The sequence below is a fragment of the Eleutherodactylus coqui genome, chromosome 10, assembly GCF_035609145.1.
Source record: "Eleutherodactylus coqui strain aEleCoq1 chromosome 10, aEleCoq1.hap1, whole genome shotgun sequence".
NCBI classification, from domain to species: domain Eukaryota; kingdom Metazoa; phylum Chordata; class Amphibia; order Anura; family Eleutherodactylidae; genus Eleutherodactylus; species Eleutherodactylus coqui.
The window spans coordinates 19,337,513-19,364,598 of NC_089846.1; the positions used below are offsets into that span (position 1 = coordinate 19,337,513).

Genomic DNA, 27,086 nt, shown 5'->3' on the forward strand with positions numbered 1-27,086 from the left:
CCCAGTGACCAGCCCTACCCTGCTCCACTGCCTCCCGGCCACCGAGAACAGCGCTAAAGGTGCTACGGCCTGGAACAGAGCAATGCTGGGTCCCCGAGAGGAGCCGGGGTGCAAACTTGACCAACCGATTAAACAGCACTTTTGCCAGAACCTTCCTGTCCGTATTGAGAAGCGCTATGGGACGCCAGTTCTCAATACGGCTCGAGTCTTTACCCTTTGACAGAAGGATCAAAGCTGACCTCCTCATTGACCTAGGCAGAGTGCCCGAGGAAAGACACTCATTGAATACCTCAGTCAGGAGGGGACTCAAGAGGTCCTTGAAGGTCTTATAATACTCAGATGTTAGTCCATCCGGTCCTGGCGATTTTTTGAGCCGGAGCCCATCAATCGCCAGTTTAACTTCCTCTATGTTGATCTCCTCTGTCAAAACATCAAGAGAGGTGTCTACCCCCAGCTCAGGGACAGTTTCAGCCAGGAAAGCCGACATCACTTCCGAATCTAGATCCCTCTTTCCCAAGAATTGCGAGTAGTAGGATCTGACGACCTCCAGAATCCCTGATCTGGATCGATTCAGGGACCCTGTACTGTCAATCAGTCCAGTGACCACTTTACTATTCACTGACATCCTACAGTTTCTGTAAGGGTCGGGCGAGCGGTACTTCCCGAAATCCCTCTCAAAAACCAAGGATGCGTGTCTATCGTACTGGCATTTCTTGAGCAAAGATTTCACTCTGGAGATCTCCTCGCGGCTACCTCCAGTCGAAACGAGATGTTTGAGTTTCCTCCTCAGGCTGTTGTACAGGCGGTACCTGTCCAGGCATCTGAGGTTGGAGAGCTCTCGGAAGAAACTCGCCGCCCTCTTCTTGAACATCTCCCACCACTCTGACTTACTGCTACAGAGATCCAGTAATGGTACCTGGCTCTGCAGAAAATCTTCAAAGGACTGTCTTATCTCTGCTTCCTCCAGGAGTGACGAATTCAGTCTCCAAAAACCTCTGCCCATCCGGGGGGTCTCTGCAACATTCAGAGAAAACAAAATTAGACAGTGGTCGGAGAATTCCACCTCAACAACGGACACTGGTGAAGAGATGGCTTCCTCCTTCAAATAAAACCTGTCTATTCTGGACCTGCTCTGACCTCTATAATAGGTGAATCCCTCGTGGCCTGGGGTGTGCTGGATGTGGACATCCACCAGGCGAGCTTCGCTAGCTATACTATTAAGTGCGACGCTGTCAAAAGTCAACCGCCTGTCTCCAGAACCTCCCCTATCGCGGGCTCTCGTGACTGCATTAAAGTCACCTCCAAAGACAACTTGGCGGTTGGTAAAAAGGTAGGGCTTGATCCTCATAAAGAGACTCTTCCTGTCCTTTTTTGACTGGAGACCATAGATGTTAACAAGTCTTAATTCTTGTCCCTTCATGAGGACATCTAAGATCAGGCACCTTCCCATTTCTAATGCAATAACTCGTCGGCATTCAACCGCTGCGGTGAAAAGGACCGCCACTCCGCTATACGGCTCGGCCGCAAGAGACCAGTAGGAAGGGCCTGACCTCCACTCCCTTTTTGCCTTATGTATGGCTGCCAAATCGGACAGCCTGGTCTCCTGCAAAAATAAAATGTCAGCTTCAACTCGGCTGAGAAAATCAAAGGCCGCAAATCTAGCCGTATCTGACTTAATGCTGGCAACGTTAATTGATGCCAGAGTCAGCGGAGTGGGTGCCGCCATCATGAGTGATTAAATTAGATGGCTTTCTTCCTCACACTCCCTTCCTCGGGGTCAGAGGAAAGTCCCTTGCTTCTTTTTTTGGACATAGATGTGTCCATAGCAAGGGATCCCCTGACCCCGTCGTCCTTGTTTCCAGGCTCTAGAGTCGCCTCCTCCCCTGTAGGAACTACGCCTCCACGAGAAGGAGACTCAGCGCCTCCTGTTGACCCTTTTTTTGCCCCAGGAACCTTGCCCTTTCCTTCCCCCTCAGAGGAGGAAGAGATGTCTTGAAGGGCTCGGAACCTATTGGAGTGTCCAACTGGAGGTGAGCAGGCTTCCCCTTCCAGTACTTGGCCCGGGGTGGGAGAAGATCTTGAATCCCCCCTTCGCTTCCTCCTCGTGGCACCTAGCTTACGCCTTTTTTCTAACCACCTCTTGCCTTCCTCATCCACACTTTCATAGTGGGAGGAATCTGCAGAGTTGGTCTCCTCCCTCTGGATCCTCCTGTCCTCTTCATCTAACTCGCTGTCCCTCAAAGCCTCAGCTGCGAGATTTGCTTCTGGAACAGGGGCCACCATTGACCCACCCGTTGTGGGCGCTCCCATCAGCTCCCTGCTCCGTCTACGCTTCTCCTGACGCCTCTGCTGAGCAGCCGTCTTTTGCCGGTTCTTCCCTGGCTCCTGAGCTCCTCCACCTCTGCTGGTCCCCTCACCCCCACCCCCGGAGGCCACATCATGACCCCCATCCGTAGGGGCTGAGACCGCATTGGCAAAGGAGCGTGGACAGCGGCTAAATGGGTGACCGAGATCACCACACAGGTTACACCTAATCTCTGTACAGGAGGCGGCTAGTGACCCAGACCCACACACAGAGCGCACTTCAAGGTCTTATAAGCAGCGCTCAAGTGTGAGGGGTCGCCGCACCTGTGGTCCACCTCTCTTCCTCCAACTGTAATTGAACTCTCCCCTTTCCATAGAGCCTCCAAGAGGCGCTGTTACAAAACGCTCTCCCTAGAGCCTGGAGACAAGGAGGACCCACTCCCTCCAGCGGCGACACTGGCATAACTCCTACCAGGTGCTGTCGCCGCTGGAGGGACGACTGGAACCTGTGACACTTCCTGACCCCCTGAACAAGCTGTACCTGCTTGTGCAGCAGGTGCCCCTATATTAGGGGCGCCAAGAGCTCCCTGGGTCTCTGATCTCTTAGTAGTATCAGAGACCTGGGCTGAACTGGAAATCTTCCCATTAACAATAGTACCTCTCTCGCACGCATTCTCACCATCCGGACCAGATTTGGGGTCAGGACCAGGGTCCAAGCGGGCCTTAGCAGACCTAGGGGGCAACATTGCTGCCCCAGCTTGTGCAGCTGCAACTACCGCAATTTTTCCCCCACGGCCAGCACTCTGTGTTATAGCAGAGATGTTTTTAGTTTTGCTTTTGCCTTTCTTTTTATCTTTGCCAGAAGCCTCCGCATCACTGGGTGCCTGGGACCGAGAGACCCCCGCAGACCGACCTGTCACACAGGAGACCTCAGATGCTGATCCCGCTGCTCCCTCTGCATCACTGGCCTTACTGGCACCATCACCGCCATAGCCTTCAGCCTTCTCAACTTTACCACAGGGTCCCAGGTCGGAGGTGCCTCTTTCTGGCTTTGCAGCCGGACCAGCGCCCCCCGTCACATAGACAAATTTCTCCTGAGGCTTCCTTTGTTTTCTTTTTTTATCCTTGATTTTTGTATCCTCTTTGGGAATGTCTTTACCAAAATGAAGACCCCCCATATGAGGAGGGGATTCCAGCAGTTGCGACTTTTGCAGCACCAAAGCCCCCACCTTATGGTTTCCTTCCTCCAGATCAGACTCCTCAGAGGTTGTTGGTAGCCCAATCTGCTCTGGCTGGAGATTGCTGGTGCTTGTAGTGCTGCCTTGGGTTAGGGCTTGTTCAGCCGAACACGCAGGCTGCTCCCCCAGACTCTCCTGTACATCCTCGTAGTCGTCCTCATCCGAGCTGTCGTCACCATCACTGGACTGATCGGTCTGCTGCGAGTTGCTGCGTCCTGCAGCCATCTTCGCAAAGCGATCATCATTCATGATCTTTTCTTTAAAGGGACCGCTCTCCTCCAAGATCCGCTCTCTCACATCTTTCCAAACTTTAATGCACTCTTTGCACTTCTGTATCACTTTAGAGACTTCGGCCTTTTTGCCTTTAGAGGTGGCCTGGTCTCTTTGCAGCCTGGCAGACCGCAGTTTTTCCATCTGCATAACCATCTGCTTCCCTGCAGTCTCATACTCGGCCATGCTTCTTGCCAGCCGGGAGGCCAGCTCTACCACAGACTCTCCCTCTGGCCTATCACTCCACTTTTCCGGCTTTGCCAGCTTCTGTGGCTTACCTGCCTTCCTCCGGGCCTGGCTACGCGTCACCATCTCGCTGCTTGCGCTGTCAGATGCAGCCGCACTGATGGACTGGCCCACGTTACTGCGCCTGCGACTGGAGCCCGTGTCACCGCTGCCACGACTTAGAACCGTGCTTTTCTCTGGCTCACCTGCAGTTCTTGGCTTCTTATATTTTGCCGCTGCTGCGGCGGAACATCTGGGAGCTGCAGAAGCCACCGATGCCACTGCAGGGGTCGTTGCGGCCATTTCTGTCCTCCCTCCGACCGAGATCGAAGGGAGGAGGTGCGGGACTGCATAACAAACAAAGCCCAAAAACCTGCACTGTTCCTGGGCTCTCAACAAGGTCTCCACCTGAGAAGCAGACCACACCCTGGATCCTGCAGAGCTCTTCAGAACACAACCTTACTCCAGAGCTGCACTCACTATTCTGCTGGTGGAGTCACTGTGTACATACATCACTTATCCTGTACTGATCCTGAGTTACATCCTGTATTATACTCCAGAGCTGTACTCACTATTCTGCTGATGGAGTCACTGTGTACATACATTACTTATCCCGTACTGATCCTGAGTTAGATCCTGTATTATACTCCAGAGCTGCACTCACTATTCTGCTAGTGGAGTCACTGTGTGCATACATTACTTATCCTGTACTGATCCTGAGTTACATCCTGTATTATACTCCAGAGCTGCACTCCCTATTCTGCTGGTGGAGTCACTGTGTACATACATCACTTATCCTGTACTGATCCTGAGTTACATCCTGTATTATACTCCAGAGCTGTACTCACTATTCTGCTGGTGGAGTCACTGTGTACATACATTACTTATCCTGTACTGATCCTGAGTTACATCCTGTATTATACTCCAGAGCTGCACTCACTATTCTGCTGGTGGAGTCACTGTGTACATACATTACTTATCCTGTACTGATCCTGAGTTACATCCTGTATTATCCTCCAGAGCTGCACTCACTATTCTGCTGGTGAAGTCACTGTGTACATACATTACTTATCCTGTACTGATCCTGAGTTAGATCCTGTATTATACTCCAGAGCTGCGCTCACTATTCTGCTGGTGGAGTCACTGTGTACATACATTACTTATCCTGTACTGATCCTGAGTTACATCCTGTATTATACTCCGGAGCTGCACTCACTATTCTGCTGGTGGAGTCACTGTGTACATACATTACTTATCCTGTACTGATCCTGTATTATACGCCAGAGCTGCACTCACTATTCTGCTGGTGGAGTCACTGTGTACATACATTACTTATCCTGTACCGCTGCTGAGTTACATCCTGTATTGTACCCCAGAGCTGCACCCACAATACTACAAGTGTATTGGCAGACAACTCCTAGATGCTTATCTAAGCTCCTATACCATGGGGGTCAGTTTTCCTATGTGTCATGAATATATACTGTGTGGTGTAAAGATAACAATCCCCAGAACAAGCTCTGTGCAGACACTGAACAAGCAGGTAAAAATAATAAAGCTGCAGCGTTGAGAACACAGCAATGTATTTATTCTGTGCCGGATAAACACACAGAAAAACACCACAGTAATTACAGTAATATATACAGGATTCCATAAGAACATAAAATAACACTTCTGTCCAATCAGGATGCTTCTTGGATGCAGAGCCGAGCAGGAGCAGGTATATCATCGCCAAGTGCGATCACCGGATCTGTTGGTGGATGAAGACAGAAAGTTGTGAGTGCGTAATGGAACTAGTTTCCTTGTTGACATTTTGATGCAGAATATGTAAATGACAAGAAGCTTTGGAAATGATGAAGCATTGAAACAAACTCTGCTTTCTGTCAGTGAATAGTAACCCATCCTGATCGCAGTTACAGTGTGACCATGCTTCTTGTGGCAACTGTACATATCAAGCACAGGGTTTCCTGCCGCAGGATGTAAACAAAGTATAAACTAAACTTTTTACAAAGTTTGTATGTCCCAGTGACACGTCAGAAGTTCTGATCTGTGGGGGTCCGGGCGGGGAGATCCCCACCGATCGCAAAACTGAACAGGCAGAAGTACTTAGCTGAGCGCTGTGCCTGTTCATCTGTCATTGCGAGCGGTGTATAGGCTTTCTACGGATCCAAGTAGTGACGGAAACACCTGAAAGGGCACAGTGCTCAGATGAATGCTTCGGCTCGTTCGTTTTAGTGATCAGTGGGGGTCTCCGCACCCAGAACCCCACCAATCAAAAATTGTTATATGTCACTATGATGTATTAAAAGTTTGTAAAACGTTTAGTTATAATTTAAGGTTTCCATTCATTGACAGCAATCTTGAAAACGGTCGGGAAGTGTAAACACATTGGTTGGGTCGGCAGAGGCCTTAGTGGTGATGATGGGACATATTTCCTGCACTTACTGTGTATTTATCCCACTTCTTCTCTGGATCGTACGGCTCCCACCTGCTTGCTGGAAAAATGTGTTTGTTCTTCTCATACCAGCTGCGGAGGACAACTTTCCCAGCATGAGACTGAAAGGAGAAAATAGCGGAGTTAACGTGTATAGGCAACACCACTCTTAGCCCTTTCTCATGCCAGGGTGTATAGGTACATCCTGGGTGGGTTCTTTGTATGGAGTGCATTCGTGAGCTGATCCGTCTCCATACACGGCTGGTATTGGCCGTCATTCATAGCGGTGTTTGGGATTCTGAAGCTCCCCCCACCCACCCTGCAGCAAGATTGCAGGGTGCTGTTCAGTAGTCATGGCAGCTGGTGGCCTTCTGAAGGCCCCAAGGGCTGCCTTGTATTTTTGCCTATTAACCCCTTGAGTGGCAGGTTTCCTATCACCCTGTCGTGCCCACCAGGGCAGGTTTTTTAAAATGGTCTAATCATTGAATTTCAACTAGTTTTGCAGTTGCGTCTCAAGAGCCATAACTTTTTCCTTTTTCCATTGACATGGCCATATGAGGGCTTGTTTTTTGCGGGACAAGTTGTGATTTTTTAAACAGGGGGGAGGAAAAAAGGAAATGGGGAAAAAAGAAAAAAAGGGGCCATGTCATTAAGGGGTTAAATAATGTATTAACTTCCTTCTCTGGGTCATTACGACGCACACGGATACCACATGTGTGATTGTATTTTTGATTTTTTACAAAGTAAAGGGAGACAAGTGTTTTTTTTATTTTTTTAATAATTTTTTTCCTTTTTTTTTTTATTTTTTTTATTTTTTTTTTTGTCCCTATAGGGGACTTCCACAGGGACCCATCAGGACCCCTGATCACATTCCGGGGGTCCGATGGTGACAGCCCTTTACATGCTGCAGTGACAACCCTTTACATGCTGCAGTCACATAGACTGCAGCATGTAAAGGGTTAACACAGCAGAGATCGGAGGTTTTCTCTGATCTCTGCTGTAAGAGCTAGTACCTAGCTGTCCTCTGACAGCTAACAACCAGCTCTCCCTGCCACAGAGACCATCGGCTTGCTTCTGACAAGCCGATGGTCTCTATGGCAACCTGTAAACAAAGCAGGACATTGCCGACATGTCGGCAATATCTTCTGCTGGTTTTTCAAAGCCCTTGCACTGCTCTGTGTGGGTCTGTGCAGGCAGAGCACACTGTCACCGCTTGTGGCATTGTGCTCTGCAGCTCCCATAGTGATACATAGCCCGGAAATCTTCCGGGCAGTATCGCTATGAGCAGTGGAGCTCGGCCCCGGAAATTTTCCGGGCGTGCCACTCAAGGGGTTAAGACTGGCCTTTTGAGTGTCTTAATAAAATGCTGGCAGAAATAAAATATACTGCAACACTGAAGTATTACAGTACATGGTATGAGTGATTTGCGCTTATCAGAATTCCGCTTTTTTTGTTATCCCGTCTCCAAAAGGAAAAATGTAATAAAAAGTGGTCAAAACTTTGTATGAACTCCAAGAAGGTACCAATAGAAACCACAGGATGTCCCACAAATAACAGGCCCTTACACAACGACACTGATGGAAAAAATGAAATGGTTTGTCGGTCAGAAGGCGGCGGCAGAAAACTTTTCTTCAAAGAGATTTTATTTTTCAGTATTGTTGCACTTCTACTGACCCGCAGAATAAAGTTATATAGCTACACTGTGCAGACGTAACGTCACATATCTACAGGGTAGGTCCAGGCAAGATGATTTTCTGCGGTCACAGATGAAGCCTGTGATGTGGCGCCCCCAGCGACTCTATACAGAGAGCACACAACTCCTTTGGGCTTTCACATCAATGTATCCATGACCCCGCAGACCATCAGGTTGCTCTTTAGGTTCCCCGGCTCTTACCTCGTCCTTCTCCACTGTGGCATCACTCAGCAGGCGGACGTCATCGTGGACATCAAAGTTAAACAGAGGCCCTGGGAAAGAACGGAAACAAATTACATTAGGACGTGATGAAGATGATGGCGACATGGGTAACGCTGAGGACACACGAGGGGAAACACATACTATCACAGGCCGGAGGAAGCTGGAGCAAAGTAAGAGAGGAAGAACTGGACATGGATCAAGCTGCTACAATCTAATCTGCTCAATATGTATCTATAAGGTCTCCATTCTTGTGGAGGATCTTATGGCTCCGGCATTTCCCTTTTACAATTTAAGGTGACACTGTGAGAAAAGCCGCAGTTTCTGACGTGAATTCCCCTTGTATTTATGATGTATGATGATAAAGCCGCCATCTCTTGTAGATTTCTGAAAGTAGAATGTCCTGGGACGTTTAGGGTTACCTTACACAGGAGGACTGTTGTTCTTGTGCAAGTGTCATTCAGTGAATGGAGGCGGAGCGGGTCAGAGATCTCTTCCAGCTGCCTCTATTCACTGTGAACAGGCAGTGGTTCATAGATGAGCGACTGCCTGTTTACACGGAGCCAGAAGTTGCTCACTAGTCACTTTGTTTTAGAAAACATAAATGAAGCAACTGGCGACTACCGAACGATTTCTCGCTCAGCACCCTGTCTGGTCCCGCGTTTACATGGCACAACCGTCGCTGAAAATCGCTTGTTAGATTGTCGCTATATAAGGCTAGCTTTACACGAGCCAACTCAAAGAATGAGCTGGGTGATGACAATACACATTAGGCTGTAGCTGTCCAAACCCGCCATTAGCGGCGAAGCTGGATGAGATGGATGTGCATTGGGGCAGCTCAACTTTACCCTGATGGATAATGTCGGAGGAAAGATGGATCAGGGGTGCTAAATTTCAACCCTTTTGTTCCCTGGGAGATAAGCCGGCGCCAGACTTATGGCCCTTTTACAAGGACCGACAGTCTTTCAAACAACGACTCGCATTGGCAGCATTAATATGGGACGAGAAGCCAACGAGGTTGTTTAAGGTGATTGAAAATTCAGCTTAACAAACCGCAAACGACAAGTGATTATCGCTCAAATTCGTTAGTTTGAACACATTGAGCGATAATCAATACGTGTAAATGGGCCATTACTTTTTCTAAACATTCATATGTATGGGGCAGCCAGGGAAACAACTGTTGGGTGAGTGATCGATCATTCGACAGTTGCTGAATGTGTATGGGCAACTTAGAGGGGTCGTCCCATGACAGGTTCTACCCATCAAGCAGACACCTTAAACACGGCTCTGTCTCCAAGAGAATGGCAGCGAGTGGCAACAAAAGCACACCATCGCTCCATTCACTTCAATGGGAACTCTGGAGAGAGTTGACTTGGTCATCTCTAACGATAAAACCTGTCATGAACAACCCGTTTAGAAGCCCATTTACAGTGAGCGATGATCGCTCAAAGATCGCTCAAACGACAGTTTGAGTGACAGCTTAGAGCGATCATTTTGCATAAACTATTAAGTAGCTACTCAGCTACCTAATAGACATTTAGCGGGGAAATGAAGCCTTAAGCTGAAAGGAGTTAATAGCCCAAGGGCTCTCATTTGCTTTCAGTTCCTTTGTTCTCCAATGGGAAACAATGCTATCAGCACTCCCAGTGGAGAACTGCTGATAAGGCTGAACGACGATTTTTAGGTTGGCCTGAATTTAACGATCAGCTAGCAGTGCACGATGGGCGCGCGTTTAGACGTAACGCTGATCGCTCAAACGATCGCTTTTTAACGATTTTTGTAGCGATCATCGCTCCATGTAAATGGGCCTTAAGTCTCCTCCAGCCTGCTACCTGCAGATGATGTAGGGCGGCAGACAAACGATTATTTTATGGTCTACATCGCTGACCGGTCTTTCACTGCATGTATTCACACAGCACAATTATCCTGTCGTGTAAAAGGGGCTGCATTGGGGATAGTAACAAATCTCATTCTTTACTTACCACTTTTACCTCTTGCTTTCGTCACAATAAAGTCGTAAAAGCTGTGATGCTGGAGGATAAAGGAGAGAGCAGTGAACAGGAGACCGTGCCAAGGACCGGACTGGGTATTCTGCCACAAGCAGCATTGATAACATCTACAAGAAGCCCATTGGCTCTGAATACCTGGGGTTAAAGGGGTTTTCCAAGATTAAGATACTGATGACCTATCCTCAGTATAGATGATCAATATCAGATTGGTGGAGGGTCTGCCGCTCAGGACCACCAATGGTCAGCTGTTTGAAGTGGTTGAAGTGCTTTGAACTGGCACCTTCAGTGCATACCAGGTTCAGCGCCGTTCATTATAGTGGCTGTGCCTGGTATTACAGCTCCGTTCACTTGAATGGGACTGAGCTGCTCTCGGTCCGTGTGACGTCATATGCCTGAAAAGAGACTGTGAGCCTCATGCAAGCCTCACAGCTACTTCAAACAGCTGACTGGTGAGGGTCGAAGGCTGCAGACCCCTACCCAATATTGACGACCTCTAAAAATTGGAACCCATTGCACCGGAGAATGAGCAGTTAGTGAATCAGTGGGATATATATTATATATGTAGCAGAGACCCAACAAGTGTGAGCGCCCACTATTTATGGCTAGAAAAGTAGTGGCTATGAGATGGATGGCAACGAGACCGCCGTCCGTCTCATACTGGATGAGAATGATTGATACTATAATACCATATGAAAAGGTGATATATCAACACAGAGGGTGCTCAGACAAATTTGAGAAAATATGGGGTTTATGGACAAACTCGCACAACACACTACAATTAACAAGTGTAGGTGCCATATGGTGTCACACACAATGCAAAAGAGCCAAACAGCCTCTGGAGGTGAAGAAATCAGCAGATCGTTGTCAATTGCCGGTAGGAGCGAGCTACCATGCGAAACCCAGCGCAATAAACCTCCTTTGGGTTGTAATAGACAAAAAAGTCTGGAAATGGACTGAGGTCACACTGGAAACAATCAAGAATGCATAACATGTGATCCACTCCCTTTATAAGGGGGGGGGGGGGGCTACCCAATCGCTCGGCCCCTGAAGACCATAGTACTCAGAAAGAATACAAAACAATTTGTTTTTAGTGTGACCTCCATCCCGAGAGTCATCTCATACTTTGTCGTCTATTATAGGTCCATCCTGAGGATAGGTTATCAATATCTTACGTCTCAACAAACCCGTTTAATCCCGCTAAGGCGATCGATCTGTACAGGAGTAGAAGATACTATTGAGCGCAGCAGGAAAGAAGCAGAAAGACGCTTTAACCTCATAAGGACTCCATAAATATACGGAGCTTGGTCCTGGGCTTTAATCCCAGCCAATAGTCAACATACAGCACAGAATTAACCCTTTCCAATCCATTTATTTTTTCTCACCCATTCTCCCCAGCTCCAAATAAATTGAAGCTGGGAGAATGGGTGAGAAAAAATACATTTTCCCTGCACCCTCCTGAACTGACAGAGTTCAGGAGGGTGCAGGGAGGGACCTGCTTACCTGACCGGCGTCTTCTGCATTCTCCTTCTGCCTCCCGGCTCGGCGATCATGTGACCGCTGGGGTCAGGTGACACCTGGCGGTCACATGATCGCCGGGTCGGGAGACAGAAGGAGAATGCACAAGACGCCGGTCAGGTAAGCAGGTCCTTGCACGGTGCAGGCTCCCGGCTCGGAGTTCATGTGACCGCCGGGGGTCAGGTAACACCGGCGGTCACATGATCGCCGGCCGAAATCTATGCATTACATAGCGCTAATTGAGCGCTATGTAATGTGTAAAGGAGAAGGCAGAAAGGGTTAAAAACCCTTTCTGCCTTCTCCTCGGGGGTCCTCGATGACGACCAGTAAAGGAGTGCATCTGCACCCGATGTGTCTGACGATCGGGTGCAGATCCACTCCTGCACTGCAGTGTCGGGCCTGCCCCGACATCGGAGCTGTGGAGGGAAATTATGATGTCGGGGCAGGCCCGACATTGGACTGGAAAGGGTTAAAGCTCCTGCAGCCGGAGACCCGCTGTATAAAACACTTCTGCCTTCTCTTTTGCGGGCAGAAACGCCATGTAGAGATTAGAAAAAACTGGAGCATCTTTTCGGCTACTCGATCAGTGCCCCCCTGGCATGGCAGAGCTGCTGGGTCCTAATACACCCCAGCCCAGCCAGTGACAGATATCACTATAAGGGGAGGTTTTCCTCTGTTTTTTTCCTATGGACCCCAGTTACAGTGGAAAACTGAAAAAAAAAATTAAAAATTCAGGAAAAAAAATTAAATTGTGACCGTTTCCCAGAGGTTTTAAATGACGTAATGTGGGAAGAAGAGGTTACAATAATAAAATAAAAATATAAAGAAAAACAAACAGAAGCAGACCGACCCATCCCCCACACTAACCTGAGCTGCCCTGTAATCCGAGACCATACGAATTATACATTAAAACATCGCAAACAAAGCGGGGGGACTTATGCCTGTACTTTATTTAAGTCTAAAAATACTAATTTTAAAAAGAACGATAAATTTGTTTTTTTTTCTTTTTTTATGTAACTTTCTGTGCACATTACCCCTAAGAAAACAAAACAAAAATTCATTGAATGGAGGTATATAAAACAGCCCTAAACAAGGCAGCTCCCTTTACCCCAAAAAATATATAATACATAGAACAATAAAACAACTACATATGTAAAAACGTGACTGGTCCTTTAGGTCCTTAATGACTTAGTGACATTCCGGCTATTAGATTTTGTATGGCATCAGGGTCATTGGCTTATAATGTCCGCCATATAAACACACAGAGCCGTCTACCAGATGGCGCCCGGACTGATGGGCCGCACAGAATCTACTCACATGTGGGATGATCAGATCTTCCTTAATGTACATAAGCTGCTCCACACCCGCCGACCTGCAGGACAGACGGCCCAGAGAGAAAACAAGTGTTACTTAGTGGTCTGCATCTGCATCAGCTGGACAGCAGCGGTGTGCAGGCAGCGAGAGCGTCACATCGGGGAGGTAGAACGCATTCATGGTCAGACATCCGTTTAGGACAGGCTGTATCCGCTCCTCTATAGACAGCGCACGGTGTACCGTACCCTGCTGGCAGTGCATGTGTCCGCTCCTCTACAGGCAGCGCACCGTACCCTGCTGACAGTCCATGTGTCCGTCCCTCAACATACAGCGAATTGCGTACCGTAACCTGCTGACAGTCCACGTGTCCACTCCTCTACAGGCAGTGCACTGCGTACCGTAACCTGCTGACAGTCCATGTGTCCGCTCCTCTACAGACAGTGCACTGCGTACCGTACCCTGCTGATAGTCCATGTGTCCGCTCCTCTACAGGCAGCGCACCGTACCCTGCTGACAGTCCATGTGTCCGCTCCTCTACAGACAGCGCACCGTACCCTGCTGACAGTCCATGTGTCCGCTCCTCTACAGACAGTGCACTGCGTACCGTACCCTGCTGATAGTCCATGTGTCCGCTCCTCTACAGGCAGCACACTGCATACCGTACCCTGCTGACAGTCCATGTGTTCGCTTCTCTACAGACAGCGCACCGTACCCTGCTGACAGTCCACATGTCCGCTCCTCTACAGACAGCGCACCGTACCCTGCTGACAGTCCACATGTCCGCTCCTCTACAGGCAGCGCACTGCGTACCGTACCCTGCTGACAGTCCACATGTCCGCTCCTCTACAGGCAGTGCACTGCGTACCGTACCCTGCTGACAGTCCACGTGTCCGCTCCTCTACAGACAGCGCACCGTACCCTGCTGACAGTCCATGTGTCCGCTCCTCTACAGACAGTGCACTGCGTACCGTACCCTGCTGATAGTCCACGTGTCCGCTCCTCTACAGGCAGCGCACCGTACCCTGCTGACAGTCCATGTGTTCGCTTCTCTACAGACAGCGCACCGTACCCTGCTGACAGTCCATGTGTCCGCTCCTCTACAGACAGTGCACTGCGTACCGTAACCTGCTGACAGTCCATGTGTCCGCTCCTCTACAGACAGCGCACTGCGTACCGTACCCTGCTGACAGTCCATGTGTCCACTCCTCTACAGACAGCGCACTGCGTACCATACCCTGCTGACAGTTCATGTGTCCGCTCCTCTACAGACAGTGCACTGCGTACCGTACCCTGCTGACAGTCCATGTGTTCGCTCCTCTACAGACAGCGCACCGTACCCTGCTGACAGTCCATGTGTCCGCTCCTCTACAGACAGTGCACTGCGTACCATAACCTGCTGACAGTCCATGTGTCCGCTACTCTACAGGCAGCGCACTGCGTACCATACGCTGCTGACAGTCCATGTGTCCACTCCTCTACAGGCAGCGCACTGCGTACCGTACCCTGCTGACAGTCCATGTGTCCGCTCCTCTACAGACAGTGCACTGCGTACCATACCCTGCTGACAGTCCATGTGTCAGCTCCTCTACAGAAAGCACACTGCGTACCGTACCCTGCTGGCAGTGCATGTGTCCGCTCCTCTACAGGCAGCGCACTGCGTACCGTACCCTGCTGGCAGTGCATGTGTCCGCTCCTCTACAGGCAGCGCACTGCGTACCGTACCCTGCTGGCAGTGCATGTGTGCGCTCCTCTACAGGCAGCGCACTGCGTACCGTACGCTGCTGACAGTCCATGTGTCCGCTCCTCTACAGACAGCACACTGTGTACCGTACCCTGCTGGCAGTCCATGTGTCCGCTCCTCTACAGACAGCGCACTGCGTATCGTACCCTGCTGACAGTCCATGTGTCCGCTCCTCTACAGGCAGTGCACTGCGTACCGTACCCTGCTGACAGTCCATGTGTCCGTCCCTCTACATACAGCGAACTGCGTACCGTAACCTGCTGACAGTCCACGCGTCCGCTCCTCTACAGGCAGCGCACTGCGTACTATACCCTGCTGACAGTCCATGTGTCCGCACTACAGGCAGCGCACTGCGTACCGTACGCTGCTGGCAGTCCATGTGTCGCTCCTCTACAGACAGTGCACTGCGTACCATACCCTGCCGACAGTCCATGTGTCCGCTCCTCTACAGGCAGCACACTGCGTACCGTACCCTGCTGACAATTCATGTGTCCGCTCCTCTACAGACAGTGCACTGCGTACCATACCCTGCCGACAGTCCATGTGTCCGCTCCTCTACAGGCAGCACACTGCGTACCGTACCCTGCTGACAGTCCACATGTCCGCTCCTCTACAGACAGCACACTGTGTACCGTACCCTGCTGACAGTCCATGTGTCCATCCCTCTACATACAGCGAACTGCGTACCGTAACCTGCTGACAGTCCACGCGTCCGCTCCTCTACAGGCAGTGCACTGCGTACTATACCCTGCTGACAGTCCATGTGTCCGCACTACAGGCAGCGCACTGCGTACCGTACGCTGCTGACAGTCCATGTGTCCGCTCCTCTACAGGCAGCGCACTGCGTACCGTACCCTGCTGACAGTCCATGTGTCCGCTCCTCTACAGGCAGCGCACTGCGTACCGTACCCTGCTGACAGTCCATGTGTCCGCTCCTCTACAGGCAGCGCATTGCGTACCATACCCTGCTGGCAGTGCAGGTGTCCGCTCCTCTACAGACAGCGCACCGTACCCTGCTGACAGTCCATGTGTCCGTCCCTCTACATACAGCGAATTGCGTACCGTAACCTGCTGACAGTCCACGTGTCCGCTCCTCTACAGGCAGTGCACTGCGTACCGTAACCTGCTGACAGTCCATGTGTCCGCTCCTTTACAGACACCGTACTATGTACCGTAACCTGTTGACAGTCCATGTGTCCGCGCCTCTACAGACACTGTACTATGTACCGTACCCTGCCGTCAGTCCATGTGTCCGCTCCTCTATAGTCAGCACACTGTGTACCGTACCCTGCTGGCAGTCCATCTGTCCGCTCCTCTACAGACAGTGCACTGCGTACCGTACCCTGCCGACAGTTCATGTGTCCGCTCCTCTACAGACAGTGCACTGCGTACCATACCCTGCTGACAGTCCATGTGTCCGCTCCTCTATAGTCAGCACACTGTGTACCGCACGCTGCTGACAGTCCATGTGTCGCCGCTCACCTGAGCTCGCTGAAGTCCTTCCGCAGTATCTCCAGGGCTTTCTGTAGGAACTGCTGGATGGTATTTCCTTTCTTCATCTAAAGAGAACCAAAGGCTTAATAAAGCTTCATCTCTCTACAGTAAATCACTTCTGGACCCTTTAATACACGTTTGTGTTTTAAGTCATCATTCTCAACATCTGTTTGCTGACCATGAATGGGAACATGCCTGTTTACATCCAGAGACTGAAAAACGGTGCGGACCCAAGGGGATGACCAAAGTCAGATGTTCAATGGGTAAGTAACTCTACGCATTGCAATGAACGAAACCCACTGTGAAAAGCCGTCACTTTTCCATGACCGCTAAAGCATGCTGCAGATCTGAAAATCCGCAGCACGTCGATCTTCCACTGTGGATTTTTACAGCTGTGAATGAATGAGGTCTTTTAAACCTGCATTCACTTACATTGTTGCAGAACGTCATAGCACATTCCACAGCTAAAGGCCGTATGAGTCTCGCAGCGTTGTACTCATCGCAGCCCCTACGCTCTGCCAGCAGAGATCGCATATGGGCTGCGATTGGCACTGCGCATGCCCGCGATTCTGACATCATGGACATGAGCAGTGTGAATTTTTTTTCAAATCCCTCGCATTGTGCAGAGCGAGGCTCCGTACTTAACGCTGCCCTGTCGCAGCCCTTCAACGGCTCTGTATGAAATGCAGAGAAATAGAGCATGCTGCGATTTATTTCTCCTGCGTTTTATATGCAGTGCCCCCTCGCAGTTCCAACGCAGCTGTGAATGAAAGAATGAAAGTCCATAGACTTTCACTGCCTCCATTCACCATATGTTACACACACAAAATACACGGTGACAATACGCCCGTGTGAATGAGCCCAAAGTCAGGGTGGATTCACACACAGTAGAATTGCTGCCAAGGCTCCCTTCACACGGTTGTATGTATATCTGCGCTGTGAACGAGGATTTTTTTGTGCGTGCACTTTAATGTACTTTTTGCACATGGCAGACTAACGCTCCCTGATTAAGATGGCTATTTGGCCTAATGAGTTCCAGATGTGTTCTTTCTTCATGGAAGTGTGCAGCGTATTTGCGCATCTGTGCATCTCCCATTGACTTCTCTTGGGGCCCTTGGTGCGCACAAAAGTGGAGCAGATCCTTTTTTTGTGCGCACAAGAACCACAATTGCAAAAAAAAGGAAAAGCGAATGAAATTCTCTGCGTATTATGCACGCAAATACGCCCATGTGAATCCACCCCAACACTTTTCACAGCTGACAGTTTGCTACAATTGTATGCAGTCTGGACAATCATCTGTGAACTGAGTGGTGTAGACCGCAGGCTAATGCACATTACCTCCACTGATACACTGTAACAAAATCAGGACAAGAGGGATTTGTACTGTCGATGATTGCTTTAAGAATTAATTAGGTCATTAGAGAGGTTTAGGCTCCGAACACAAATAAGAATGTTCCCATTTACTGACAGCAAGCAGTGTTCTAAAACAGATACACGTGTATACAACTAGAAAGCTCCTTTAAAACAACTCGGCAGTTTCGGGGCAAAATTCTGTCCAGGGATCAGAGGGTGTATGGGATATATTACCTGCAGTTGTCTGTGTCAGCAGTCATTCGGTTCTGCCGGTTCCCTTTGCCGTTGTAGGCAGCCATTTTTTAATTACACAATGCACTGCTCTCTGATTGGCCACTACTGATCATGTGAGCAGTGCTGGCCAATCACAAAGTCCTAACACTACCAATGCACTATGGACCATCAGGTAGTCTAAAGATTGCAGTATCATTCTTGGCCACCCCAAAAACAGCGCCTGTAAATGGTGGAACTGAATGATAACGGACACAATCACACACTCCAGGTAATATAGCCCCTCCACCCTTGGGTGCCAGGACAGAATTCTGTCCCAAAAACTGGAGGGTCCATTTAAATATAAGACGTAACCTCCCTAAAGAGCCAACGGCCTCATTAGCAGGGATGGTCAGCTCTTACCTTGACTGTTCTGCGGTGTCCAGATCCATCCCAGTAACTGAATGTAATCTCTATTTCCTCACCTGTGGGGAGAAGGGAGCCGTCAGACTCAATGGTGTCTGTGATAATCACCGCACATCGCGACAATCCGCAATATGAAACTTACTCTTGATCTTTTCTTGCTTGCGCTCCCACTCTTGTCTCAGTTCTTCTCGAAGACGGTTCTCTTCTTCCTGATAATAGAAGGCACTGCAGTCATGTACCAACTCACCACCACCAGATACCTCGGAGGCTGCAGGCTTGTAGGAGATCAGAAAAACATGACTGCCTTCTTCCAGGAAGAGCGCCACTCCTGTCCATGGGCTGTGTCTGATAGTCCGAGGAACGAGGCCGAATCGTAATATCAGGCACTGCCCTTAAACAAGAGTGAGGCCGTTTCTGGAAGCCATGTTTGAAGGCTGATCCATAGCGATGCAGCATCAGGAAGTGGCGACAGGCTGCACATTCACCGACAGTTTATAACAGCATGACGCATCAGCGTAAAAGAAATCCGTAATATAACTAAATACATGGGACTAAAAACATAAAACTTTTTAAAAAGTTGTACCAAAATCAAACGCTATTCCCTATTCATAGGATAGATAATAAAAGTCTAATCGTGGGGGTCTCATTTTTGAAACCCCCACTGACCCTCAGAACGGGGTCCTATGTAGCCTTCCTCCTCACTGCACCACCCCTGCAGTGACTTGGGGGATTGACTGGAGCGACAGTTGCACACACGCGGCGCCACTGCAGGAAGATGACTTCAATGGGACTGAAGAAGACAGCTGAGCACTTGTACACGTCTAGTTCCATCGACATTAATGGAGTGACACCACACATGAGCAACCGCCACGCCATTCAATCTCAACGTCACCGCAGGGGTCCAGTGACTCATCAGTGAGGCGGAAAGGGGGGCACGGGACCCCTGTCCTTAGGACTTCTAAGCGTCTCAGCAGCGAGACCCCCACTGATCACTTTTATCACCATAGGATAGGTGATAAAAGTAGATATAAGAAGACCCCTTCATTCCTTCAAGTCTCTTTGATATACAAAGACACAAAGACACACACAGAGACACACACACACAGAGACACACACACACAGAGACACACACACACAGAGACACACACACAGAGACACACACACAGAGACACACACACACACACAGAGACACACACACACACACAGAGACACACACACACACAGAGACACACACACACACAGAGACACACACACAGAGACACACACACACAGAGACACACACACACAGACACACACACAGACACACACACAGACACACACACACACACACAGACACACACACAGACACACACACAGACACACACACAGACACACACACAGACACACACACAGACACACACAAAGACACACACAAAGACACACACAAAGACACACACACACCTTAGTTCCATATTTAGATATAACCTGGGCCAAGGCGAGGCAATGCAGCTATTCACAAGGCCGTCCGTTCATACGTCCAAACACACCAGCTCGTCATAAAAGGGGTTACTCAAAATAATGGCTGCTTTCTTTCAGAAACAGTGCCACACCTTGTCTATGGGTTGTGTCGGGTACTGCAGCGCATCTTTACTAAAATAAAAGGGGGTTGAGCTGCAGTACCACTAACAACCTGTGGACAGGTGAAGCATTGTTCTGAAAAGAAAGCAGCTACGTATTTCCAATCCTGGACCAGCCGTGTGCCACAGTGGGCACCACTACGCCTCACACAATCCATGCGCTCTACCTCTCGGTCTCTGTCTGGCAGGAAGCTCGTGTCCACATCGGGGTTCTTTCCCAGCTTCTTCTTCTTCTTGGGCAGCTCTGAAAACAGACAGAATCATGAATTAAAGGACTTTATGCCGCTTGGAGTAATACGTACAAGACAGACCGTGAAATAACACTAACTGCAGTAAAGCTCCTTTAATCCGGCACCCAATAAGGGCACAGCTATCAGATATTCTGGATTATCAGAGTCAGATAACTACATTTATATTGTAGTTCTATTAAGGCTGCCTGCATACAAATGGGAGCGCATAGCAGAGTTCGACCCTGACAGCAGCCGGCGTCTGCACGTACCTGTCAGCTTCTTTCATTTGTACTGCGGATGGTTGCGGCGAGCCGCCGTCAGACATGCGCAGTACAGCTTTTTTTTTTTTAAATGATTATTTTTCCCGCGCCGCCCCTAGGCGATGATGTGGAATCCACGAACTGCCCGCAATGTTAATGGCTGACAGGCTGTGGGTCGGACAGCCTTCACTGACTTCTATAGAAGCCGTCCGCGTGGAATCCGCTCAGAAGTAGAGCATGCTGCGATTTTTCCTCCGCTCGCCGAAATCACAATTGGTTTCCGGGTATATGCAGGAAGAATTGATTGCCCATAGCATGCCATGTAGGGTATTTGCTGGGGAGCCACGGTGCGGATGCTGAGCGCAGATTCCACAATGCAAATGCATTCGTGTGCAAGCGGCTTTAAGGAGACGACTGACAGATTATGAGACTTCTGGTTAGTGGCTGTCATTATTTTAAGCTCCTACCTTCCTTTTCGGGCTCGTCGTCCTCCTCGATTTCATCATCATCCTCCTCTTCATCCTCGTCCTCCTCTTCTTCCTCGTCCTCCTCATCGTCGTCGATGGTGAAGGACAAGCTGGCGATCTTCCTCTTCTGTTCCTTCTTCCTCTCTCGTTCTCGCTGTTTCTCCAGCTTCCTATATGGGGATGATCCATCAGTCTACAGATGTCTATGCCATGTACAGCAGTGAATTCTCAGCCCATGTAAGTGAAAGAAGCGCCGACTGACAAGCGTGTTGACTGGCGCTCCCAAGAGTCTAAGGATGGCGTTACACTGGATGACAGTTGTCTCAAGACTTATCGCTCGAGTGATAGCCATTCAAAGAATAGAGGTGCAGCGGGCGGGAGATCTCTTCCAGCCGCCTCTGCTCACTATGAACAGGCAGTACTCAAAGAGGAACGACTACCTGTTCACACTGAGCGAAAACTTGCTGACTAGTCACTCCGTTTCAGTGAGCTCAAACGAAGCGTCTAGTGACTAGTAAGTGATTTCTCGCTCAGTGCCAGTTGTCTGGTGTAAAGCCGCCCTAGGAGGACCCTATGAGTGTTAGCAGTAAACGTCTCCTCACAGCTGAAGGTCTTTGAACTGCTCCTTCTTGGCCAGCTGCTTCTCCCGCTCCTTCACCAGCGCCTCCTGTTTAGCTTTCATGTCATTAAGAGTCACCAAACCTGAAAGACACAAAACATCAAACGTGTGATACCAGAGAGCAATTTACAAAATCCTCTAATTCCTTTAATCCAGCACCTATAGGAGATATTCTGGATTACTGGAGAGCCGTGAAGCGTGCAGTATATACAATTCCCCTGCAGAGTCCAGAATTAAATGTTCTGACTCATCAGATGAAAGCCGCGGTCCTCAGCCTGTGGAGGATGATTGGAGTTGTAGTTCTGTAGGGGCTCACAGGTCGGAGAGTTCGGGATTAACCCTTTCCCATCCACTGATGTCTAAAGACATTCTGATTGAAGCTTGTACAGCTCCGATGTCGGAAGACATCCGGCAGGGTATTCTTACTGTAGATTACTGGCCGCTCTGTTGTCGGAGGCCTCTTCAGCATGCCACATACTGCAGTACTGGCTCTAGCCAGCAGATGGCGCCGTTGTATAATGGCAGAAAGAGAAAACCCCCTAGGAAACCCTGAATCCAAAATGGGATTGCAAAGGGTTAAAGGAAATTCCCTGTCTAGCCTGCTGATGGCGCCAATCAGGATAATATAACGTCCATGGGTCTGATTTCTTATAGAATATTATTACAGATTTCTGATAGCAGACAGGGAATAGAAACATTCTTGTCTACATACAGAGGTTGTGGAACCCCGTAGCGTCCCGTCTCACATAGCAGCGGGGCTCATTAGGAGACGGAGCGGTGATACAGCAGCGCTAGTTGTATTAGCTGGACCTGATCAGGACACATTTTCAGCCTCCAGATGTAAACAAGGTTTCTATTCACTGACAACCGGTAGCAAAAGCTGTTAAAGGGGTTTGCCAGGACTTAGCTATTCCCAGATTAGGTCATCAATATCTCATCAGTTGGGGACGGATGCGCGGGACTCCTGACGATTAGCTGACTGAAGTGACAGCAGCACCTGGGTGAGAGCCTCAGCTGCTTCAGTCTGTACCACGCACAGCGCCATACATTGTATAGTGGCTGTGTCTGGTATAGCAGCTCAATACCATTCCCTTGAATAGGACGGAGCGGCTCTCAGGCCGTGAGACCAATGAACATGATGTCACATGCCTTAGAAGACGCCGCAGCACTCTTCAGGTAGATGATCAGCATGTTTAGTCATGGCAAACCCCTTAAGATTTATTTGTCCAAAACTGAGAATTCCCTTTAAGGCCAGTTAAAGGGGTTGTACCAAAAGCTAGTCATCATATATTAACAGGTTATGGGATAATTTTAGGATTGATGAATGTCCAGCCACTGCGACCTCTACCGATCTTGAGAACAGGGGTCCCAACAGTCCTTGCATGAACTGAGTGGACGGTGCAGAGGAGTGCTGTCGCCCCATTCATGTCAATGACAACACCGGAAATTGCGGAACTGCTTAGTAATCTCCCACGCTGAAAATGAATGAGTGTGGCTGCACATGCCCCCCTCTGCTTCAGTCATGTGGGGACCACCGGGACCCCTGTTCTCAAGATCGGCGGGGTCCCAGCAGCCAGACCCCACTGATGATAAAGCTGTCCTCTATAGAGTGGATAGAGGATAACTTTAGATTTGGGTACAACCCCCTTAAAGGGGTATTACCATCTCAGCAACCACAAAACACCAAGATGGGACTACCTGTTTAAGGCCTCGGTCTAGTGACCTGAACTCACACCATTATAGGGAACGAGGTTGTGAGATCGGATTGGTAGACATACGGTTGGGCTGGGACGCTTGTCTGTAATAAGGGCGCAAAAATACATTCATAATACGCTCATCTAAAACTGGCCTAAGAGGAGTCTCCGGTCAGGTCTGGTGTAAATAATTATATTCACCATAATATAGCAATTCTAGAGTATCTTTTCCCAGAACTCAACATTGTGCCGTTTCCTCTGTTATTCCTCCTGGAAATGTATGAATAGTTTGGCAGCTGAAAGTTACCAGTTGGGATTGTCCAATCCATGTTAGATTGTATCGTATAAGGACACTCCCCTTTGAAAAGCAGGATGGTACTCTGTTTCCCCGAAAATAAGACAGTGTCTTATATTAATTTTTGTTCGAAAAGGTTTAACTTTTTTACATGTCTAGCTGCCTGGACACTATTTATATTGACTTTTTTAATTAACTGTTAGCAGGGCTTAATTTTGGAGTAGGGCTTATATTTCAAGCATCCTCAAAATGCCTGAAAAATCATTTTGCATCCTCAAAAATTCTGGAAAATCATGCTATATCTTATTTTCAGGGAAACAGGGTAACACCCAGATGGCCATTTATAAAAATCCAGGAGGAATAGCAGAGGAACGGCACAATGCAGCGTTCTAAGAAAAGATACTCCAGAATTGAAATTTTAGAATTAAAACAAGTATTTAGTAGAACAGACGAGTGAGGCGACGGGTCCTCCAGCGGGCCGCCTGGGGATGAGCACTCACCCACGGTGCTGGACTTCAGCTCCGCCTCCACAGCGTCATAATGAGCCGAGAATTTCTTGTTAATATTCGCTTTAACCACATTCTCCTGGAAGAGAGAAACAAGAGACATGAAATGACACGGGGTCGTACTCAGTGCATCCTCTGTGCCTCCACATCACATACACAGCTGCTTCCACAACTTTCTGATACACTTTGTTAACCCTTTCCAATCCACTGTCTGACGTCTGAAGACAGTCTGATTGAAGGCTGTACAGCTCCAATGTCGGAAGATGTCCGGCAGGGTATTCTTACTGTAGATTACTGGCCGCTCTGTTGTCGGGGGTCTCTCCAGCATGTCCCATACCGCAGTACTGGCTCTAGCCAGCAGATGGCGCCATTGTATAATGGCAGAAAGAGAAAGCCCCCTAGGAAACCCTGAATCCAAAATTGGATTGCAAAGGGTTAAAACATTTCAGCTTGCTGAGAGTGAACAGAAACGACTTTATTTACAACCAGATGCTGAAAACCGGCAGACTTCTTCCAGCTGAGAGACGGACACAATTGTACCCAGCATAGACTCATGTCCACGGGCACGCACGGATTCCGAGTGTGGAATCCCGCAGCAGATGCCACTTGTGCCCGCATAAATGAGGCCTATAATGATATTTACTCACCTGGTCAGATCTTCTTTCTTCTGCCCGGCGGATGCGCTCAGCATACCGGCAGCGTGCAACACGTATGCGCCACACTTTCTTTTTTTAATTTAATCTCCTGCGTATACACGGCACAGACACAGTGACAGCTGCGGGTGTACCGCGGACCAGGCGGCTTCCATTGACTATAACAGAAGCCGTCCCTGCGGGATCTGTAGAAAAATGGAGCATGTTGCATTTTTTTCACGCCAGGAAAAAAAAAAAAAAAAAAAAAAAAAAAGCACATCTGCATGCGCCTGCGGATGCTAATGCATTCCTATGGGCTTCTAGATTTGCGCACCTCACGCACGGAGACACGTGCAGATTTTATAATTAAGTCAGGTGATGGCTGCAGCGCTACCGCCCAAAATCTTGGCATCGGCGCTCACATCCCGACCGCCATGATACCAGGGGTTTAGGACAGCGACACTGTGGCCTCTGATTGGCTGCGGCGGTCACCTGACTCCTGCCGCCAAGGTTTGCAGTTTCATGAACGTCAGCAAAAGTGTTTCCATTCACAGACAGCAGGCAGAGATATTACATTTGCTAAGGTTTCCATAACACCTGAAGCCCCTAGTAGTGGTCAGTAAAACCTTAGAAGCCCTGCGGGAACTACAAGTCTCAGGAAGGATATGTTATTTCTCCGGCACCTCCGCTATCTTTTGCTTCATCTGCTCCAGCTGTTCCCGCTGCTTCTCCCGTTTCTTCATGAGCTGCATGGCTCTCCCGGCCTCGCTGGCCGCCCCCTTGTACTGCGCCATGGCTGATAGCGGGCTCCACCGGGCACACAACAGCAGCTAATACTACTACGGAGGAGACTAGAATGGAGTGGGTAACAGGAGGTCTGACGTCACTAGGTCAGGTGCCATTCCCGGTCACATGACTCTCCAGCAGAGGCGGTCCTTGAAGAGTGCTTCCGGATGCTGGAGGCTAGAATGCAGTGGATAGAAGGAGGTCTGACGTCAGGTGACTTTTCTGGTCACATGATTCTCTCAGTGGAAATCAGCTGTGGAGGCATGGGGGAGGGGGGAATCTGAGACTGGGAGATCAGTTGAAAAATAGATGGGGGGCTGTGGGTGGACGCTAGTGGGGTGCACAGGGTGTGCTGGGGGTGCTGTACAAAGCACAAGAGGGGGCTAGAGATGCTTGTGGGGGGACAGGGGGAGTTTCTGGTGGGGGAGAATGAAGTGTAAGGGGTGTTGTGGCAGTGCAATGCTTGTGGGGGGCACAGGAGGCACAGTAGGGTTGCTACTTGACAGTTTACTGCTCGGCCCAGCCAGTGATTATGCCCCAAGGCCGGTGCCAGCCATATTAATGTGAGCAGCAGCCCTGTCACTCTCCTGTTTCGGCAGGACACCACCGCAGCACTCAGAGAACATCCTCCTCCCCTCGGTGTTGGCGATCCTGCAGTACTATACTCAGCGCAGACGGTGGGGGGATCGTATATGTCTGCTGTGGCGCATTCCGACCAAAACCTGAGAGCGAGTTATAGCGGTTGATGATAGGGTTGCTGCCTGGCCGCAGGTTATGGGGTGGTGCGGGCACTGAAAGGGAGCACTATTACTATAGGGGCCACTGGGATAACGAAGGTAAAAACGTATGTTGTTACAAGCCACGGCCCCCCTTTTTATTTTTTTTTAAACCTAAGTTGGTAGTTTTTTGGTGACAAGGGTGGCAACCGTTGGCGCTAGGTGAAGGTCTGGTGGTGGGCAGTGAAGGGTAATTGTGGCGATGCTTGTGGGGTGGGGAAAAGGGAGGTCAGCCGTCACGTGATGCCAGGGGGGACTTCTCAGCAAGGTCACAGCTAAGGCCACCTGTGCATGGGATGATTGTTGGGTGCGTTAGCGCCTGACTGCCGTCCCGCAGACTACTGCCCATCTATTGTTCCTGTGCTTCATGCAGGAGTGATATTCTGTGGAAGCGGAGTCAGGTTTTTTTTTTACTGCAGACCACCCAGCCGGGGAACACTGCAGACCACCCAGCCGGGGATCGCTGCAGACCACCCAGCCGGGGATCGCTGCAGACCACCCAGCCGGGGATCGCTGCAGACCACCCAGCCGGGGATCGCTGCAGACCACCCAGCCGCGGCTCGCTGCAGACCACCCAGCCGCGGCTCGCTGCAGACCACCCAGCCGCGGCTCGCTGCAGACCACCCAGCCGGGGATCACTGCAGACCACTCAGCCGGGGATCACTGCAGACCACTCAGCCGGGGATCACTGCAGACCACCCACCTCCATTCACAGTGAACAGAAGTCACTCAAAGCAGTTCCTGTTTATACGGCCAACAGTCG

At 49.6% G+C, this 27,086-nt stretch overlaps 1 protein-coding gene across 1 annotated transcript; it reads right to left on the reverse strand.

The window, feature by feature from the left end:
* Positions 1 to 5,600: 5,600 nt before the first annotated feature.
* Positions 5,601 to 25,660, reverse strand: FAM50A (family with sequence similarity 50 member A). The gene is made up of 13 exons (XM_066580459.1): positions 25,445 to 25,660; positions 24,124 to 24,208; positions 21,618 to 21,717; positions 21,016 to 21,185; positions 20,226 to 20,302; positions 18,585 to 18,651; positions 18,440 to 18,501; positions 16,442 to 16,518; positions 13,222 to 13,276; positions 10,363 to 10,411; positions 8,363 to 8,433; positions 6,480 to 6,590; positions 5,601 to 5,784 (listed from the first exon to the last, which is right to left on the reverse strand). Exons 1-13 carry the CDS (start codon positions 25,553 to 25,555, stop codon positions 5,776 to 5,778), a joined length of 1,044 nt encoding a protein of 347 aa, XP_066436556.1. The 5' UTR covers positions 25,556 to 25,660; the 3' UTR covers positions 5,601 to 5,775.
* Positions 25,661 to 27,086: the final 1,426 nt, after the last annotated feature.